Raw genomic sequence first — 21,008 nt, forward strand, 5'->3', positions numbered from 1 at the left:
AATGCCCATATGACATGGATCAACACAGCAGACACTTTCAGAAGGATGAGAATCAGAGCACTACACATTGGGTTTCTTTTTTAGCTCAACTGGGCAGAAAAGAAAAAAAGACATATTTGTGAAGATTTTACTGCAGCCTAGGTAGCTACTACATCAGTCTTTCTGGGACAACGCTCAAGTTCTCAGTTCTCTTCCTCTTGTATCAGTCAAGCGCAAGGCATTTCCCCCATTTTGTAGGTATATCCGCTTATTTTTCCTCTATGTATATATATATATTTCTATTAGCAATAAAGAGGAAATTTAGGAAGACAGACACATCCTGATTTCACCATATCGGAGGACTGCATTATCTTTTCAAGGCTGTTTCAGCTCCTTCCGACACTGCTATTTATTTAGTTATTTATTTATTTTATTTCCCTCCAAGAGGTCTCGCGGTGCCAAAGAGCGCTCGCTGGGCCAGCAACCACTGACGAGCACAGTTATAAAACGAAGAGGAAAGACCAAGCTCCGAAAGAAACGCAATTCTACACAGACCAAAGCCATCTCTAGGCCCCTTTTTAGGGCTCCAGGCTCACTCTCAGCCCCTAGCCGTGCTGTGACAGTTTCATCCGATCAAGCTGTTCCAGAAGACGCAGCCACACGCTCCTTTCTCCACGCCACGTGGCAAACCCCCAGCCCGCAGAACAGCTCTGCGTACTCCCGGGCCTGCAGAAGACAACCGTAAGCACGGCTTATGAAACAGCCGCAGCAAGAGCACTGCATTCCTGTGAAACTGTTGTCATAACTGCAGATAAAGTAATTACTTTGACTCATTTCGAAACAGGTAATCTGAAAAGCACAGGATTACATGACTGTATACCGCTGCTAGCTACAAGTTAATTATCAAGCCCTGAATTCCCATGTAAGGAAATCTCTAACAAACACAAGTATTACAAACGTCAAGCATTAAAGACAACCGATCATGTACAGAAATTTATTTTACAACTCCACCCATGAACAAGATACGATTTTATGGTAGTTAGTATGGCAGACATTCAGGTGCTTGGTCCTAACATTTTGGCACATGCATACTAATAAACTCACTGTGAAATTCAGCTGAGTAAACTCATTATTCCTGACTAATGACCATTCTCTTCAAAGACAATATTTCCAAAATACAGTGACAGATGCCATAAAACTCAAGTGAAAGACAAAAAACAGAATGGAGACTACAAGCCTGAAGAAGTACTGATTGTTTCTTTTATATATATATATGTTTTTTTTTTTTTTTACACTTCCTACAAAAATAAAAAAGCTACCCATTATCCTGTGCTCCTCCTGCGTAACTGCTTTATGTTTACCTACCCTGCTACAGGGTGGCAAGGGGGGTGTTAAATTTCATTATTCGGGTCTCATGTAGACAGGTACAGCCAGGCATCTTGGAGCAAATGAGAAGCAGAAGTTCGACATCTTGAAATAGTTGTTTTTTCCTAACCCTACAATAGCAGGGCAGGAAACAGTAGCCCAACCAATGCTTTTAAATCGCCTCGCAATTACTGCATAGACTATTCAGCATCTCAGATTCTTTGAGTCAACACGCAGAGAAAGCCCGGTACAAGTGTTAATGTGAAAAACTTGTAGAACTGTGGTCTACTGCACTGAAAAGGTCGGGCAAAACAAGCTTTTAGAGACCCTGCACAGACAAAGGGGACTCTCAACTGTGGAATACAGTATGCTATTATCACAGTCCCAAAAAAGCCATGTGATTCCTTTGGACAGCTCATCTCCACCATCCACATCATTACTGAAATGAATACAGGCTATAGCATAACAGAACAGAGCAAGAAAAGTTTCTTCATCAAATTGTAAGGTAGGATGTTTATAAGGGAGTTACCAAGAATACTTCAGCGCTCAGTTTCAGGAACAAAACTGCGCAGTGAAAAGGGATTATTATAACTGACTCATGTTATAATCACAGAAGAATCCATCCATTGTTTAAGGAAACTTAAAAATTGCTTAATGCTCTTAATTTAATCAAATGTATTCAAACAGCAGAAGATAGGCACCAGCATGCCTGTCCCAGAGTCTGACGCCATGCTGGCTTAATAAAAAAATAAATAAATAAAAAATCAACAGCCTTATTCCAGGCCTTCTTAACAGTTTTAATAGGTCCTTCCCTAAGATTTAAGATGATTAATATTAGTATTTTAGAAAAAAATAGCGTGCAGTTTACAGTTAAGTAGTGTTAAGCAAACATTTACAATAAATAAAGGCGTTCTGCAGCCAGCCACCGAAAGTGTGGTTTTTCAACTCCTATCCTCCATGCTAAAATTTTTAACCAGTGATCTGATCTTGACGTCCTGTGGTTTTTAACGCAAGAGGGTCCCATCCTGTTTCTCTTTTCCCTAGCATACTCATGTCTAACTCTCAGCCCTTTACCAGTTCGGCACATTACCACTAGAGTAATATGAAGTACCCATTAATAAACCTAACAGGTTAGTGAAAGTATTACCAGTAGAGAGGACAACGCCAGACCTTGCTGTGACTTGTTTCTGGAGCCAAGAGCTTCCAACTTCTAAAATCTAGCACGAGGCTTGAGCTGATTTTCAGCTTTCTCCCTCTACTCCTCAGTCGCACAAGATCAATGCAGTTTTTTCCCCCACAAGACAGCTGTATTCATCTTTCCCTAACCATTTTATCCTATCCTTTTACCTCTAATTCTCAGTTCTCTTTCCTGTATTTTTGTTTGTTTTTTTAAATCCCCAGGAAAACAGGAGACACTTCAAGAGGCGGTAAAATATTAGTATGAAAAGAATGGTTTTGGGTGGTAGGAAAAGAAGAAAAAGTAAGTAAGGCATGCAGTAAAAACATTTGAAGTCTACTTGTGGTGAAGAGTGCTTACTGTATCAAAAAAGTACAGCTCTATACAGTTCTAGTCTTGTAGCAACTCCGAAAAGATGTCAGAAGTGTACTCCAATATGCCATCACCATTTTAAAAATACATTTGTATTTTTATGGTGTTCAGGACATTCTACTTGTGATGTCCCACCTCCTCCTGCTGCTGAGAGCTCTCAGCAAAGCACAGCCACCTTGCCAGAAGTCTGGCAGCTGAGGAGACAAGTAGTTACAGAAGAGATTTAGAGCCATAATAAGATCTAATGCTAAGCTGTCGGAAAGTACAGGCAAACTTCTGTGGCATGAATTTCCCTTCTATTTTGTATAAACACCTAATGAAAGCTTTCATGAATGTCCTCTTGGAGGCTGCCAAGTTAAAATAGTACATTATCTCAGCTGATGCACATGACTACATGGAAGATCCTTACATCACAGCTCTAAGGAGTAATCTAGCAAGCTTTTAACTACAGGAAATTTTTCCCATGTAGGGTGAATAATATCTCTTTTTCAATACTGCCTCAGGACTTCATGGCAATCTGCTACTAAGTGGAAACCCTGGATGCCTCGAGTAATGCAGCTGCACTGCGGGTCTCCTGCTCTCTACATGGAGCAGGGATTTTCTGGCACTGGAACTTTTATGCTCACGTTGGGTCTGCAGGCTCCAAGTTGAGTTCCACTGCACGCATCCAGCTAGGTGTCTCCTGAAGAGGTGTTTTCACAGTAAGCCACCATGAAGGCCAGTCTTAGTCTGCAGAGCAAACCAAAAATGTCTGCACAATTTCCACAGTTAACAGCTGAAAGAAATCCCCCTGAAGTCAATGGCCCTTCTAAAGGAATGCTTTCAGGAATACAACAGACTAAATAGCACGTGTTGTTTCTCTCTTAACTTCTAAGGTCACCAGCTAGCCCAAATGCATCACTGTCACTGCACAAAACGATCACAAAAAGCACCTTTTTCAACACCTACTGCAAGCTACTGACACAACAAATCTACCTCCTTTTCCACAGATATTCGCATCTTCTCTAGATCAACATTCCAGCCAATGATCCATTTTGGGGATGCACCGATCCATTTCCATTAAGAGTGCCCAAGTATGCACCTAAATGTACAGCAAGCTAAGGTGAGCTGCTATGATGTAGCCTGTGCTCAGTACAAAACACTAGTATTTTAACAACTTCTCTCATAAAAGGTCTTGGTCGACTCTTGCTGATTTCATGAGCAAGCGCTCTCTGCAAACAGCCAGGCGCTGTGCTCACCCTGTTACACAGAATGGGCAGGGTTGGAAGGGCCCTCTGAAGATCATTTAGTCCGACCCCCCCACAGAGCACGATCACCTAGAGCACCTTGCGCAGGATGGCACCCAGGTGGGATTTGAGTATCTCCAGAGAAGGAGATGCCACAACCTCTCTGGGCAACCTGTTGCAATGCTCTGTCACCCTCCCAGTAAAGAAGTGCCCCCTCATATTGAGCCAGAACCTCCTGTGCTTCAGTTTGTGCCTGTTGCCTCTCGTCCTGTCACTGGGCGCAACTGAAAGGAGACCGGCTCCATCCTCTTGACACCCTCCCCTCAGATATTTATGTACATTACTGAGGCCATTAATGTATACAAATATGTGTTGGAACCACGCCACTGTTACCACCCCTGAGTGCTTCGGGAGGGCATACGCCCCAGTAAGCCCAAGTAACAAAACACTGCTCTTCTGCAGAAAGGAAGCAGAGATCATGCTGGAATGTATTACCACAACATTGTCATTCACTTCTGTGATTTTTCAGCCTGAAATGCCAAGAATAATTGCAAGTTGCAGCTAAAGCTCCTTTTCTTTACCTTTCCTTTAGGTTTACCTCTCTGCCCTTCCTCTCTCTCCAACTCCTTTGAGAACCAGCCTCAAAACCAAGAGCTAGATATCTTAATCTCTGCCCCAACACTGAAGGCCTTTATTGAACCTAAAAAAAGATCAAGGAAGCTGTTTTATAAAATGAGATCATGCTTACCAGCTTTCAGGAAACAGGAAGGCAGCTGAGATACATAGCTAGGACGCAGCAAAGTCTCCACAAACTGTGTTCCTACGTGTCCAGTTTTAACTTACCTATATTTTAAGAGTTGGATTATCTTTGAAAAGATAAATACATTTAAGCATAGCCTTTACATGTAATGTCAGGATTCTAATAAGGCAAGTAACAACAAAAGGTAGGAAATAAACAGCTCTTCAAAGACTCCTGTGACACTGGAAGAAATATTTTGTACTCCTTACGCAGTCCTCCAAGAAACGTGAGAGTGCTTACCCTGTTTAAGTTACTTTAATCACTTTAGTACAATGGGCAGATTAATACAGTTTAGTATTCCTAGCTAATTACAGCGGCTGGTCTTTGCAGAAGTACCATTAAACCACAGTACTCTGCCATTTAAATGGAAGCAAACTAATAAAGATGACAGCTAGGAGGATATAAAATTCAAGCTTAGGCATTTCTAAATGTTTGTAGAAAGGCAGATCAGTCTTAAATTCACACAAACGGAACAGTTGTTTTTGCTGTTGCATAAACTCCCAGTGACATAACTGTTTGGTACTTAATTCAGAGATGAACAGTGAAAAAAATGGATGAACGCTGCTACGTTTTCGCAAATGAGATCCAAGTCTAAGGAAGGCAGTCTGAAACACTACAAGTTGGAGACTCCAGACAATCTTTTTGTGGTCAAACAAATCTCAAGGCTAACCCTACTGATGAAAGGGAAGCTCTTAACAGCTGGAAATAAATAACAAAAGAGGCAAAGGCACCACCAGCCAAGCCTGCAGTACGTTCTGCCGATAGGAACAAGCAAGCAGCCCTGCCAGCAGCTTTGTATAGATGATGCCGAGCAGAGCAGAGCTTATGTTACCTGCACAAAACCGCCAGTCACCGAAAATGAGTGGGATGCAGACCACATGCAGTGTGCAGGGATAGGAAGGGAAGAAGGGCCTCGGGAGAGCTCCAGCACAAACCCCAGCGCAGAAGGCCAGCCAAGGCAGTGGTGTGACACAGGCTGACCTCGCTGCCTGGGAATCCCAGTAGAGCAGCTGAGTCACGGAGCAGACCCCATCCAGCCCAAAGGCGACTCGACAGGAGAGCCACGGCAACACGGCACGGCACATCGATCTCCATACAAGGGCCTCACACCGTGTCTTGCCATGGATTTTAGCGGAGGGCTCAAACAGTAATTAATGCCTCACTGAACACGGGAGGTGAAAGAGGAAGCCCGTGTATTTGCAAACAGGATGCTGCTCACAAAGTGAGGCCGGTCCAGTGTACGGCCTAGCTCACGGCACCAGTAGCAGCATGGCCTGGCCTTCACGTGGCCGTACAGCTCCTCATGTCTCCCACACGAACAGTCAGTAAAGGAGATGGCCAATTCCTTACAGCCAATGAAAGTTAGCAGGGAAGAGCCTGGCCGCGTTGCATACAAGCGGATGGGAGGATCTAATACCTAGGAGGGGAAGAGAAGCTCTAAAAGAAAAGGGGTTTATTTGCAGATTCATCACAGGCTGCATCCGAGAGCTTGATGTCCTTCAGGGACAGTTATCACAAAATGAACTTACTGAAGTCCCACAGCCGTTCTTGAATTCTGTACAGCAGCTCTGCACGTGGGGCTTCGTTCCCAGGGTCACTTTGTCCCTTTTAACGAGAAAAGCTGATCTCCCACTGACAACCAGCACTTCCACACTCTGGTTAAGAATACAGATTAGCGGAAAAACATTTTCTTGTGAATTAAAGAGTTCAAGTGTTTTGCACTCCTTTTTCTCCCTTTCTTTTTAAGAAAGAAAAACAGCGGGGTTTAAAAATTATGTGGATGAGAGAAATAGTCAAAGGTCAGGTGATTCTGCTATAGTCACCTGGAAAAAAACTGGTAGAAGAGTTAGGAACAGAATCCAGGATGCCCGCTGTTTCATCATATGACCAATGCTTTACTGCAAAAGTTAAAGAGGTAACAACACAGATATTCTTATACCTGCACAGGAGAAATTCTCTTGGGGGCAGTTTTAGTGACAATAACTTTCAGAACTCTTCCAATGTTCCCATTACAATTCAATATTAATGCACCCATGCCATCCTACAGAATTACACCAATACCTTGGGTTTTTTTGTTAACTAGGTTTGACTTAGGAAGGCTTGACTTCTATGAACACATGCCTGCTAAATTTAAATTCTGTTCCCTGTATCAGATTAGGCTTCATTAAGAAGAAACAATTGTGTGTGTCGTGTGTCCGTCCCCCCCCCCCCCCCCCCCCCGACATACAGACAAGTTTTACCTGTAAAAATCTAGCAACAGAAATATTTTTTTCTGCTGAAACCACTGATTTGGAGTAAATACTACGCCAGGATCCTTTTGATCTTTCTAATTCCAGCATCGGTCACTGGATGGACTCAACACATCTGCTGTATTTAGGGGTAAAGAGGGATCCAGTCCTATTATTATCACTTCCTTCTACATCTCTCTTCTCTGTGTTTAATGAGCCACTGCAAATTACTACGTTTGCTAGCTCACATGAAGAAGACCAAGTTAATTCCTCCCTGGCTTTCCTCTCCTTAGTACAGGGTATGCAAGCTGTCACATCTTTCAACCAACACTGATCTCTACTTACACGTACAAAAAGCCATAGATTTACATTTAAAAGTAAACAAAAATGATGAGTCTGTAAAGCCGCAGGACACCTGGGTACTGGTAGCTGGCATTTTACAGTGTAGAATTTAATCTGAAATGTACTTTTTTTTAACAAGGGCTTTGTAACTTTGATTCAGATCTGTAAAACCATTTAAGACTGGAAAAATCAAAACATCTGGCTTGTCAAGAGATTCATGAAGTTCTGTGGAATTTGATCTGTAATGCCAAGATTTGCTTTCATCTGTATTTCAAGGCAAATTCAGAATATACCAACTGAAATTAGCAGATTGAAGATTAGGCTCGGAACCCCATTACAAGCAACAGCAAGGCAAGCCCTCCTTTAGATCACACACACACACACCTAAAATCCTTCTCCAAAGCAACGCACATTGGTAGTTTCCAGACAGAAAAAGCCAAAAAAGGATGAACTGAACATTACTTGAGTGAGATCAAGCTCTGAGAAGTAGCAGCGGGCTTGTTTTTGAAGCCAAAAGCTTTGAAATAGAATTGTCAGCCCTGACAGACGTGACTGGTTTCAGTCCCAAGACCTACTTGGAAGGGGATTCAAATTAATACTGTCTGGGGGGATACATCGAGTCCAGCAGAACGCTTCCAAATGGAGCCCAGTAAATACCACGTCACGTGCAGATGTAAGGCTGAAGGAACGCATCATCCGCGATCCGGCTTTGGGCAGATCATGCTGCGTGCCGTTAACGAGGGGCTGCTTCGTTAGTGGGCACAGGGCGCCCTTCTCTCGGGGCTCGCTGAATGGCCTCGTTATTCGTGTAGATCCAGAGGCCAAACTGATGTCATTTTGCATACAATGATCAACACCGCTCACAGCACGCAAGCAGGAGAGAGAGACTCTTATGCATTTTTAAGTATTTTAAACAAATGCTAATTATTTATTTTTTAAAAGTCACTTGAAACCAAGCACCTTGTTAACTCAGCCATGGTGAAAGTTGACACTGTGACAGTTCTAGAAGACGTCACTCAATCACCAACAACATTTCCACAAACATCCACACGATGTGCACAAGCCAGGCAACACACTAACAGGCATCGGTCCTAGCCCAATCTTCTTCCACACCTACGTTGAAGCAGAAAGATACAGCAAGGATCCATCTCTAGACTAGGTGACAGCCAGAGATGATGGAATGCCGTACACTCGCCTTATTTCTTTTGCTTCGACACCAAATGCCACCCTCCTAAGTGACTTATCCTTAATCAGCAAGCGGGAGCATCTTGAGGTCATTAGTTACTTTTGTTAACCTCAAACCCCAAACCAAGACGTTTTAACAATATATTTGAAATGTTATAATTTATCGGTGGATCCAAGCCAGCACAATACTTACTTTCCGCCCACCTATTCTGAACATAAAATGAAGTCATGTTCCCTCACTTTTGTTGCAAGGGTGGGAGGCATGGAAACCTGAGGATAACGCCAGCCCAAGGACACTCACACAAAACATACCTCGAGAGAGTGAAATGCAGAAAAGAGGAGAATACCCTAGAGAAGCCAGGGATATTGTGGGGCAGAGCAGAACACAGTTGGACAACGGGTTTCAAAGCACAGCGTTGCCATACAGTTTCCTTGCACCCTGTTTATGAAGCGTCTCGTTCTGTTTCTTACCACAAATCAGTTCAGGGCTCTGGGAACAAGATAATCTTTTACTATGGGCTGGTCACAAGGCTGCAGAAGAGCCTCGGTTAAACTAAGCAGTGTACAGATGCATACTGCTGCGTTTGGACCTTTATTTTTGAAGGCCAAACCATAAAATCTCTTCCTTCTTGTACAAACACAAGCAAAACAACCACACTTAAACTTTAAGATGGAGACTTAAACCATAAAGAGCTCACAAAGAACAACATCCCGTGCATACTTTCAGCAAACTAAAAAGTATTTAGTCACAAAAGAAAACGCAGGAAGCCGGCCTAAGACCTGGCAGAGCATCACCACACAACCCTAACCACAAAAAAGCAGCTGTTGAGCTGTACATGGCTTCCGCGCTTTCTTTAGCTACGAGCCCAGCACCCAGGCTGCATCACTGCAATGAAAGGCTATGATTACCCACGATGAAGCCAGAAATAACTTTTTACATTTGTTTTTACCTCACCCCTAAATTGCAAGGGTCTTTAGGGATTATTTGGGTTTGAGATCAGAGGTATTTGGGGGGTTTTGCTCCCCTCCCACAGACCTACGCACTTCCCAAGCTCTGCTTTCAAAGTCTTTTTTCTCTTCACAAAGTCCGAGGCTTCCCAGCGTGAGTCACCAGAGGAATCAAAAGGTAAATTCAAAATGCACACAGAAAGTCTTGTGGTTCTCTTTCAACAGAGGAAGCTGTTCTTTGAAGAGCACGGCACAGATCCTGGCCCAAGTTTCTCTGAAGCTCTAACCACAGCATAACACGGAGCTTTTTCCCTCCACCACATCCAATCTAGCTCATTTGCAAATTCATTATTTTAATCAGAAATCAGAGTTAATAAGTTAGACAAAGATAAAGTTCAGAGTAAGTAGCTAACACAATTTCAAATCAATCCTAGCATCTCAGCCCTCTCTGGCTGCTCCTTACGAGCCAGTTTAAGTAAGGCACACATGCGCACACACAGGCGCTCAGCTACTGAAGTATTTAACAGCACACCGCCTCAAGCCCATCCGGGTCCATGGGGCACTGTTGGAAAGTAGAACGAAAGGAAAACCTGCTCCTCTCCTCCTGAAACTTCTCCTACGTTACTACAGCCAAGGAATCCCAGTTTCTAGTTACACCAATGCAAAAAAAAAAGCAACTAAGATTTATTAGAGCGCTCCAGATATTCACATATCATATAAAGCATGTCTCTGCAGCAGCATATTAGAAACAGCAATAGCATGGTTTAAGGACAAACACGTCTGACAGCAAACATTATTCGTAAAATGATTGATTTGCACAGCTCCAGACAGTACAACTTTCCAACTAACATTGATAAGGGACGTATATTTTTGCTAAAAGGCCAAGTTTTTCAGCACATCAGCGAGTTTTATCCATCCTTCACGCAGGAAACTCATGCCCTTCCAGCGCAAGTAAAAATATATTTTTAAGGCCAAATATCAGGTTTCCCAGGAACAAGCACTTAACATCAAACTTCACATCTCGTAAGGGGGTTCCAAAAATCTCTAATACCAGGCTGCACGTCTGTACTGGAACTGGTAAGGAATACGAAACAATTTTAGTGAAAAGCCACAGCGAAACCTAACTAGCCCCTTTAAAATATAAAGGGGAAAGTATAAATAGCAGAATTTAATACATATATATGGCTTTACACAGAGAATGTGGTATTGCCAGCTCTGTAACCAATTGAAACGTGGACAGAAGTCTAGAATGCTGATTACATTCTTCTATAGGGATAAAAAAATTATTTGTTTTTGATTGAGTCTATGCGTAACATTTGCATCTTGTTACCACTGCTATTCTAGCTTTAAAAGTTTTCAGACATTCCTCCAGGGTTTATCTTAAGCACGTTTTTATTAAGTTCCCTTCTTTAAAAAATGAGATCCAGTTAGTTTTGACGCGCGTTGCCTTTGACAATGATAATCTTTGTCCTTTCCAGCTGCAGCAAATTTAAGATAATCTCTTTTTCAAGTGGACTTTATTAATCTTCCAAACGAAATACCATCCCGAGGTAAAACAATTATTTCCAGTTCAACTCTTAGTAACAGTTAAGTCTCTGCTGGAAAAGGCGACTAACATCTGGCCAACTCAATATCTGTACCAATTAAGAACAATTTTGAAACCATAATATACAAATCTATTCAAGCATTCAGAGCATAGATCGCTACAGACAGATCGGCAGCCTTCTTGCAGTTAAAAGGAAGGAGGAAAAAAAAAAAAAAAGGAGAAAGAAGATGGAGAGCAGGGAATGACTGCAGCAGGTTTTCACCAAGTCAGCAGACTGGCTGGCCACACAGCAGCATTTTGCCTGTCATAACACACAGCGACGCACTTAGGTCTTCAAGCAGATCTCTGGAAGCTGACGGCTGGCTGCCTCCCAGGGGCGCAAGGGGACCGGCCGCCCCTCGCCAGGGGCACGCACCGTCCCCAGCATCGCCGCGCCACATCTGCCACACGTGCGCATTTGGACGTCCCGCCTTCGCCACGCTGGCTGGCGATGCTTCAGCCTCAAACAGCGATGTAACGTGGCTAGTTAGGGAGGGGGGAAACTCATTTGCTCCCCCCCTCCCCAATAAGCAAGTAGATTTAAACATCCCGATGCAGTTTACAACAGCACCACAACCATCACCCCTCAGTACAACTGCCAAGGGCCCCAGCTGTCCGAGGAAGGCAGCCACACAGTGACAGCCTGCTCCACTTCCACATCCCAGCACTTTTTTTTTTATACAAATAACCCAAAAAGATCACGGTAACCCCAGATCCCTTTCGGGCAGCGGCACAGTCACATGCACACAATTAAACCTGCTTATCCCGCTCTACTTACCCATGCAGGGGGGGCAGGACAGATCCCAAATTCAAACACTGGTCATTTAGAAACCCCATGATTGCTTGATTTCAGCTCAAAGGGGGCAAGACAGCTGGTTTGAGGTTTTTTTCCTGTCTAGAAATACATTTGTGTGTATTTCAGCTTATGACAAAGATCTGACTTTAACCTACATTTCAAGACCCTGAAAGACTGGAAGAAGAATTTTCCATCACATTAATTTGACTGCAAAGAAAGTGGACACGGTTACCATTACCACTAAAAGGGTAATAACATAAAAAAAAAAGTTACAAAGGATTTGGAATCAGATCTATTGCCAGAAGCTCTGTTAAATGCTAGCATAAGTTAGGGTGGGGAATTTTAGGTTCATTTCTCCTATAAGTCTCCTCCAACTGTAAACTCCGACAGCTGAAGTCACAATGCACCCTGTAAAATCATGATCGCTACTAAAAAAAAATATTGTAAGATTAAGGCAACATGATGATTAGAAAAAGACCCCAAAATTATACACTATTTTGGTAAAATAACATGGTCTGGGGAAAGAAAAAAGCACAGTTTTGATCTGAAATATCTGCTAGGCTCCTAGGGGGAACATTTTCTCATTTGTAGGTCAGATACAAACAAAACATGGGTAAAAGATGACCTAGGTGCTCTGTTGACTACGCGCTCTAGTATTTATTTTTTAAATATATATAGCTCAGAACTCCCAAATAGTTTCTTGCATTAGTGTCCAAAAAAACCAATAAAACTGGGGGGGACACAATAAAGGAATTGAACATGTTATCCGAGAAAAAGCCATCCGTAACAACAAAAAATTGCACAGAGAATTTCATCGGAAAGAACATCTTAGATGATTTCAGCGATTGTTTTTAAGCGTATCAGTAGTGTTACCTCTAAAACACATGAAACAAAAAGCAATTATTTCAACTCTGAATTCAAACATTGCATTTTTCAATTCACTAGTATGCTATAATGAGTTTGTGTCTTCAACAACAGACATCACATACAAGCATTTGTTCTTGAAAAGAAGCTCTTCACTTGAGCAGTATTCACTGACTTAGGAACACAGTCATCCACCCCGTGTTTTCCTGGTAAGAAAATAGCTTAAATGAGGAGGTTTTCCTAGCTGTGCCCTCCTAAATCAAGGGGTCATCTCGGAGAGAGAGAAAAAGCTTCCATTGTTCTAGGAAATAAAGGTAACATCTGCTGAAGTGTTACTGCACATCACGATGGTGTCTTACTGGTCAGGTCATAAGGCCTTGGTGCTTCAAAGAGGGCTGCCTCCTTCTGCTGGTTCTGGAGTTAAGCAAAATGGTTACGTGGGGAGAGACAACACCAGCAGTGAGTAAAAGCATTCCAACAGGCCCAGCAAACGCTGTATTTCCAGCGAGAAGATACCTGCGACCTGGAGCAGCGCCACTTCAGAAGACCCCCTGTCCACAAGGCCCAGGGGCTGCGCATCTCCCTGTCCGGCCTTTCAAATGCTTGCACAGCTTTGCAAGATCACAAACCCACGTTAGAAACTTGTGCGTGAACTTAGCTCTACACAGGCCCTCACAACATTGTCAAGAGACAGGCAAGAGACTAATATTCCATTTGGAGAACATTTCCCTAAACAAAACTTGAACATAAAAGGATCCCTGGCAAGATAATGGAAACACAAAGCACGTATTTATATACATGTTCGTATGCATACACGTGTCATGACAAAGAACCTGTTCCCTAAAAAAAAACCTACAAACATGAAAATACTTGTACCAGTCTTTCCAGGACTGCTGACAAACACTGCAATGCCACATTAGCTCAGGGTAATGTAATCAAATGGACTAATCTACTCCGTCTGCAAGAATTAAAACAAAAACAACATGATACTACCTCGTAAGCATGCCAAAGCATGCTCAAGGCCACCAATGAGAAAAGCAATCCACCCCAAAAGAGCGAAAGGTGTGGTGTCCATCTGTCCAGTGAAGGTCACAGAAGAGAGTAATAACCACTCCAGTTATAACAGGAACAAACGTAAAAGACAGACTGCAAATATAATTCTAGTGTGATGCATGCTGGTGTGTATTAACCAAATTTTATTCTCAAGCATTAGGAGAAAAACCTGTTGTGAAAGCAGGAAGGGTGGCAAGAATAAGGTTTGCGATTGCCTACAGAGGCCCCCTTCACTCCATTACATTTATTTGGAGTATGCAATAACTTAGATGGCACAAGGAGTTAGACCTGAATGAAGAGAGTGGGGTGAAAATTTGCTGAACGCAAGCAAGTGAACGCACACCAGACAGCACCAACTACGTACCAGCAGCAAAACTCAACTTAAATGACCCATTAGTCTCCTCTTTGGTAAGGAAAAACCCGCAAAAAAAATCACACACCCATTAAAAAGGAGAAGTATCCCCAGCTCCTGGTGACGCAGCCCACACCCGACACGTACCTTCCTCGCACAAGCCGCCACCAAACGCCACTTCCCCTCAGCACCGCTGCTCCCATCTCCGTGGTGCCGGCCATAAAAACAAACAACCCCACGGCACGACGGCATCTCCCCTCCTACGGCAAAAAGGGGCCAACTGCTTTCCACCCAGACGCAGGGGGTGCCGCAGCCATGAAGCACAAAAGCTTAGAAACGAAGGCACAGCAGCCTGAAGAAATTGGGCTTTGCTAGCGAACACGGAATTATTACTTGAACAGAATACTCCTGCCCACAAAGCCTCTCTAAACTAAGCTAATTCACAGGGATAGCTCGGTTATAAAAGCTGAAGTACGCAAAGAGCACACTGCAGCTCCGTTACCCTGGACGGAAGAAATTCAGGCGTGCTTCACAGGCCCCACAGCCAAGAAACGCTGGCTGCCTCCAGGGAGAGAAAAATAGAGAAGGATTAAATTTATTCTGCAGGAAAAACACAAGCGAGACGACACATTTTAAGCCCGAAGATGACAAAACCCCAAAGCGGGAGCATCCACGTTAGTCCCAAGGGACAGATAGCTCACAGACAATGCAGGAATTTCCCTGCAGAATCCCAACTACCTTTTTTTTTCCTCCTGGCCTCCATCTCCGCCACAGATACACGGAGCAGGCAAATACAGCAAAGCAAAGGGAACGCTACCAGCCACCATCTGAAATCCCAGGGCTTCCCAACAGGCTGGAGGAAAGCTCGGGATTACCAGGGCTCAGCAATGGCTGTCGTCGGGGCTTTTGTTGCCGTTTTGACCCACTCAGAGAAACATCTTTTCCGCACGAACCCTCCCCTGCAGCATTCGCAGCCCAAATATTGCAGCACTGAGCTCATTTCGGCGAGCTGGCGGACGAAAACCGGCTACCGGTTAGCCCGGAAAACGGAGAGCGGCTAAATTTAGGAGGAACCTCGGCGATGCGCTGCTAACAACGCCTCACTGCCCTTCTCCAAAAAGGGGGGGAGAGAGGGATGGAAGGGGGGTCGAGCCAAGCGCCGGGAGGGCCCCCCCAGACCCCAATCCCGTCCCCCCAGACCCCAAACCCCGTCCCCCCCGCCTCCCCCGGCTCACTTTCTCTTGTACTCGTCCCTCTCCCGCTTGACTTTGGCCAGCACGTTGTAGAGCGCCCGGATCTCGGGGGTGATGGTGTCGATCTGCACGCCGACGCCGTCCGGGTGGATCCAGGAGACGCCGGGGCCCTGCACCGTCTCCAGCCCCCCGCCGCCGGTGCGCCGCACCTGGGTGTAGCTCCAGATGGTCCCGGGCAGGCGGCCGTAATGCGGCGGGGCCGGGCCGGCCGAGGGGCCGCCCGCCAGCCCCGCGGCTGCCAGGGGGAGGCCGCCGTCGGTCTGCACGGCCTGGTCGCGGGAGAAGGTCTTGTAGCGCAGGCGGCGGTCGCGCTCGCACTGCTGGGCCGCCAGCTGCTTCTCCAGCAGCCGGTTGCGCCGCTCCAGCTCGTGCACCTTGGCCAGGAAGCAGCGGAACCGCACGTTCAGCCCTTTCAGCAGGTGGATGTTGGAGCCCAGGTCGTTCCGCAGCGCCGCCGTCACCGGCGGGCCGCCGGATACTCCCGGAGGGCCTCCCGAGCCGCCGGAGCCGCCGCCGCCGCCGGGGCCGGGGCCCAGCGGGCAGGGCGCAGCCCCGCCGGCCGCCGCCGCGCCGGGAGCGAAGGCTCGGGCCATCTCCCCGAAGAGCAGCGAGTTCATGGCGGGGGGGAGCGGGGCCGGGAGCGGCAGCGGGAGGAGGAGGAGGAGGGGAAGAAGAAGAAGAAGGACGGGGCGCCGCCGCCTCGCGCTCCTTGCGGCTGCCGCCGCCACTGCCGCAGCCGCCGCCGCGGTACCGGCACCCAGCGGCCGGCGGCGCGGGGCGGGACCGGGGGCGGCTCCGCCCGGCCGCGCCCCCGGGGGCTGCGGGCAGCGCCGCGGCCACTCCCCCCCCTCCCCGGCCGCGTGGAGCCTCGCCGGCACCCGCCGGCAGCGAGGCCTGGGCCCGTGGGGGCCGGGGAGCCTGGGGAGCCGCCGCCTTCGGGCAGCAGCGGGGCCTCGGCCCGGCCTGGCTGCGGGCTTCCAGCACCGCCCGGCAGCGCCTCGCTGGGCCGGCCCAGCTCGGTCGGTTGGCGTGCAGGGGGCCCAGAGAAGGGCAACGAAGCTGGTGAGGGGTCTGGAGAACAAGGCTTAGGAGGAGCGGCTGGGGGAGCTGGGGGTGTTCGGTCTGGAGAAGAGGAGGCTCAGAGGCGACCTGATCGCACTCTGCAGGTACCTTAAAGGGGGCTGTAGCGAGGCGGCACTGGTCTGTTCTCCCACGTGCCTGGTGACAGGACGACGGGGAATGGGCTAAAGTTGCGCCAGGGGAGGTTTAGGTTGGATGTTAGGAAGAACTTCTTTACCGAAAGGGTTGTGAGGCGTTGGGATGGGCTGCCCAGGGAAGTGGTGGAGTCACCGTCCCTGGAGGTCTTTAAGAGACGTTTAGATGTAGAGCTTGGTGATGTGGTTTAGTGGAGGACTTGCTAGTGTTAGGTCAGAGGCTGGACTGGGCGATCTTGGAGGTCTCTTCCAACCTGGATGGTTCTGGGATTCTCTGACACCCCAGGGCCGGCCCTCACGGTGCCCTCCGGCTGCGCCTTCCCAGCCCTGCCCCGGGCTGAGGGGAGCCGGCCGGCAGCGGGCTGAAGGCACAGGGGATGAGGTTGTCAGCCGCCATCAGAACCCTTGAAGCGTTGTTACAATCTGGTAATTAAGTTATTAAATAAGCGTTTCCCGCTTACTGCTGCTGGACCTCTGGGCCGCTCAGCAATCAACGCGATGGTTTAATTGAATTGCGCGATCGCCGCGGCGTGTCCAAGAGGCGCCCAGCCGAGCAGCAGCACCGGGCTCAAAGATCGGCAGGGATCTCCTCCTGTGTGGTATAAATGGGCGGATGGCTTTTGGAACAAAAGACGATGCTTTCAGGAGCTCTCGCAGCAAGCCTTGCAAAACCAACCCTTGTAGGTGTTGGGGGGCTCTCGGGTCACAGCGCGGCGCCTTTCCCACCACCCCCAGGATCCCGTGTGCGCACCTCCCGTGTTTGCCCAGCACCACCTGGAAAAAATGAACGTGCCAAGGCGGAGGCTCGCTGTTACCGAGGTGACTCAAAGAAACACCCAAAGTGATCTTGCTGAGCGCGCAGTGCCCAGCTGCTGCCCGTGCTGGTGGCGCTGGCCGTCGAGGAGCAGCCGTCACACCGTCCGCACGGAGCTGCAATGGCACCGACGCTGGGCAGGGCTCGGAGGACAGGCCCTGGCCTGGCCTGGGCTGGGCGACCCAGGCCCCGGGGCTTTCCCAGGACTGAAGCGGGTCCCAGGGCTGTGCGGCTGGGGAGCCCAGAGCGATGCACCTGTAGCTTGCATCACTCTGTGGGGTTTGCCACGACACCTTATTAATGGCAAGAATGTCCTCAGGTGCAGATACCGAGGTTACTGTTAGGAGCAGCAGTCCAGCAAGAGCAGATTTGGCCATTTACCCCAGGTCTGGGTAATCCTCCAGAATTCAGTGGTGACCCCTTGCATTGCTTTGAGCATCCTTTGGTGCTGCACCGCACCCTCTGCCGTGCTGAACAATGCACTATTTTTATTTTTATTTTTATTTCCTTAAGGAAGCAGGAAAACCTCAGAGAGTGAGTTCAGACGGGAACTCACTACCAAAGCTCGCTAATTAACAAGCCCCTCCACCAAGCCTAATTGGCTTGGCACCACACCCAGGGTAAGGTCACTGCCAGCAGCCAGTGCAGTGAGTGAGCCTCTGGCATCCCTCAGCAGCCCCTCCCAAGGACAGACGGATTTCCCCACCATCCCAAATTAATGACACCGGCAACAATTAACAAGGATTAGGGCTCTTCGGGGAAAGCGGAGGCTTTGTTCCGTGAGGCTTTGCCCACCTGCGGTCCAGCACCATGTCAAAAGCTGAGAGCATGGGATACTGGGGCGGTGATTAGTGTCTTCCTATTTGGAGAGGTAGGAAAAGGGATGGGAAATGGTGCTACTTCTGAACGCAGAAGCCATCCCGTGCCAGCACCGATTAAATCGTGGTGACCGCAGCTAGCCCTGCTAAGAATGATGCTTCCCATTTGTTTTCATTCTCAGCACAGAGGCAACATTTGCTTCAGCCCAAAGTGGGCTGGGGGGGAGAAGCTGCGCTGGGAGAAGTGGGCTGGCTTTGTCGTCATCGTGCACCTGCAGAGGCCTGGTTCTTACACTCCCTTGGTGCAGGCAAAAGGTTCGTGGTGCTGGGGGAGCGGCGTGGTACCCAAGGCTGGGCCGGAGCTGGCACCTGCCTGCACCTCTGCAGTCACATCTGATGGGACAACACCTACGGGACCCGCTCACATCAGCGCCTGGGATTGCCGGCTCAGTGCTAAGGGGCTCGGGAGCAGGTTCACAGCCAGTGCCAATGTTTTAACGCGTGGTAGCGTCCTTGGTGTGCAAACCTCAGCAACTATTTCAGGGCTGCTCTGTGCATCTGTGTAGTGGTCCTGTACTCATTTTCTCGGTGCTTTGTTAGCCTGGAAGACACCGACCCAAGGGATTTGTCAGCTGAGCCCTGGTGCCCGGGAACATCCTTGCCCAGGGCTTTCTGCATCGTGCAAAAACCCAATGGCTGCAACATCACCCCCAAAAAACTCAGTGGCTGCTGTCCTCATGGCGTCATCCCCAGGGCTCTGCTTTCTTTGGGTTTTCCTTAATGGCCACATTTGCTGGTCGGAGCCGAGGGATGGAAAGTGGTGATTTGCATGACCCAGGCTTTTTTTTTTTTACAAGAACTGACAGAATTTTTACAGGCACCTCTCCAGGATGGGTATTTAACGTAGAGGATGCTGTACCTTACGGCCCTGCCAGCCACTGGGGGCAGACTGCAGGAAAACAGCTTCTCTGAGGGCGTAATAATCATATATAACACAGACTTTGGAAAATAATGATAACAAACAATGCTGAAGGGGGTTATGAGGGACGGGACCATGTGGAAAGCCCCTATGGGGAGCACCTTGCACTCTGAACACCAAAAATATTTGGGGTGGGAGCTACCATTGCTCATGCAGAAGAGCCGCTGGAAGCTGCCGCAAGCAGCAGCGTGCTCCTCATTGCCTTCTGAGGAGCTCTCTCCTCCCCAAACTTGCCTTTTCTAAGCGTTTCATCCCACTGTATTTTCTACCTATTCCATTAGCACCATGTGAAATGCAAACAGCTGAGCTGAAACCCAGCACCTTCTCCCATTACAGCTCTGTTCGTTGGCCAGCCAGCTCCATTAACTTTTTCAGAGGTAAAAAAAATCTCAATTTGCCACATTTGGTTTTCCTTTACATGCCAGCACTGCAAAGCAGAGTGCAGCTGCCCAGAAAGTCTGCCAGGAGCTCACTCCCACTCTTCCAAGTTTGCAAAATCTGCCCTCCAAGCACCACTGGTGCAGAAGACAGAGCTGGGCTGAGCGGCTTCAGCACCGGACTCATCCCCAGCCCCTCTGCCAGATCTGGCCCCTGCTGAATCTCTGCGCACCCAGGATTTTCCCAAAATTGTTGCCACGGGTGGAAGGACGCGTTTCCATCAGCATCACCTCCCACCCCAACCGTGCCCTGCGCAGGTGAGCCGGTGTTCCTGCCGGGATGTTTTCCACCCCGGCGATACCAATGTTTCCCTTCCGCATGGAGATGAGATAAATATTTTGGAAACAAATCTTCTGCGCCAGGTTCGACCTGAATGGCGGGTGAATTAAGGGGACAGGGATTCAGACACAGATAGGGATGCGTTGGGGAGAGCATCCGCCAGCCAGAGTGGTTGAGACACGTCGTGGGATGGCCTTGGAGACTGTGGCAATGTTCACTGCTTCCTCAGTAACCAAATATTTGCATCTGTATTGAGTAGGGCAGCAAATATGCCCCGATAAGCCTGTACAGGCCACTGCAGGTGTGCTTTAGCTCACACTAATTGCTTTGGCAATTCGTCAAGGATAATTGCAGGATGCCGCAGCATTAATTCCGCGTGCGCCCAAATCCCTGCTTTCAGTCCCATCAGTGCTAAGCTCCTGGGGGTGCCGTGCTGGCCAACCCAGGCACAGAACCACGCTGGGTGATTCCGTCCCCGTCCGCTCGTTTCTCCTTTGCTCCCCCTCACTCCGCACCGAGCGGAGCAGAGCACGCGTGGCCGTCCCACAGCATTCAGGTGCAGCTTCGGCTGCCTCTCGAAGGCTCTCGTCCACCCACTCAGCACCTTCATTCCTCGTGCTGTGGGATTTCAGCCCGGTACGTGCCCAGGATGGAGAAGAGCCGATGGCAGCACAAAGGTGCTGGAGCTGCCCCGTGCTCACTGACGTGGGCGCCACGTGCCGCCAGCTCTCCTCTCCCTACGAATCTGCACCGAGCTCAGGCACTTGCTGGCAGCCCCCCCGAAGGGCACAGCAGAAGAGCTTGTGGTGCTTCCCCGCTCGCACGCAGCCGGAGGACCTGCAGGCAGCAGCAGGAGCTCTGTACGCCGCCGAGCCAAAATTTCCCACCCGAAACACAGCACTAACTCCTGCGGTGGCCAAAGGCCGGCTGGAGGCGTTGACG

At 48.1% G+C, this 21,008-nt stretch overlaps 1 protein-coding gene across 2 annotated transcripts in view; it reads right to left on the bottom strand.

Annotated features, from left to right (window-relative positions):
• The window catches only part of IFFO2 (intermediate filament family orphan 2), a 43,766-nt gene extending 27,479 nt beyond the window's left edge, over positions 1 to 16,287 (bottom strand). The window contains exon 1 of one of the 2 annotated variants that reach the window (XM_066982010.1): positions 15,507 to 16,287. In XM_066982010.1, coding sequence (XP_066838111.1) covers positions 15,507 to 16,141 — 635 coding nt within the window. In that variant the 5' untranslated portion in view covers positions 16,142 to 16,287. The remainder of the gene's footprint in view (positions 1 to 15,506) is intronic. The other variant, XM_048048715.2, reaches the window with a different exon arrangement.
• Positions 16,288 to 21,008: the final 4,721 nt, after the last annotated feature.

This window comes from Anser cygnoides, chromosome 23 (genome assembly GCF_040182565.1).
Source record: "Anser cygnoides isolate HZ-2024a breed goose chromosome 23, Taihu_goose_T2T_genome, whole genome shotgun sequence".
Classification (NCBI taxonomy): Eukaryota; Metazoa; Chordata; class Aves; order Anseriformes; family Anatidae; genus Anser; species Anser cygnoides.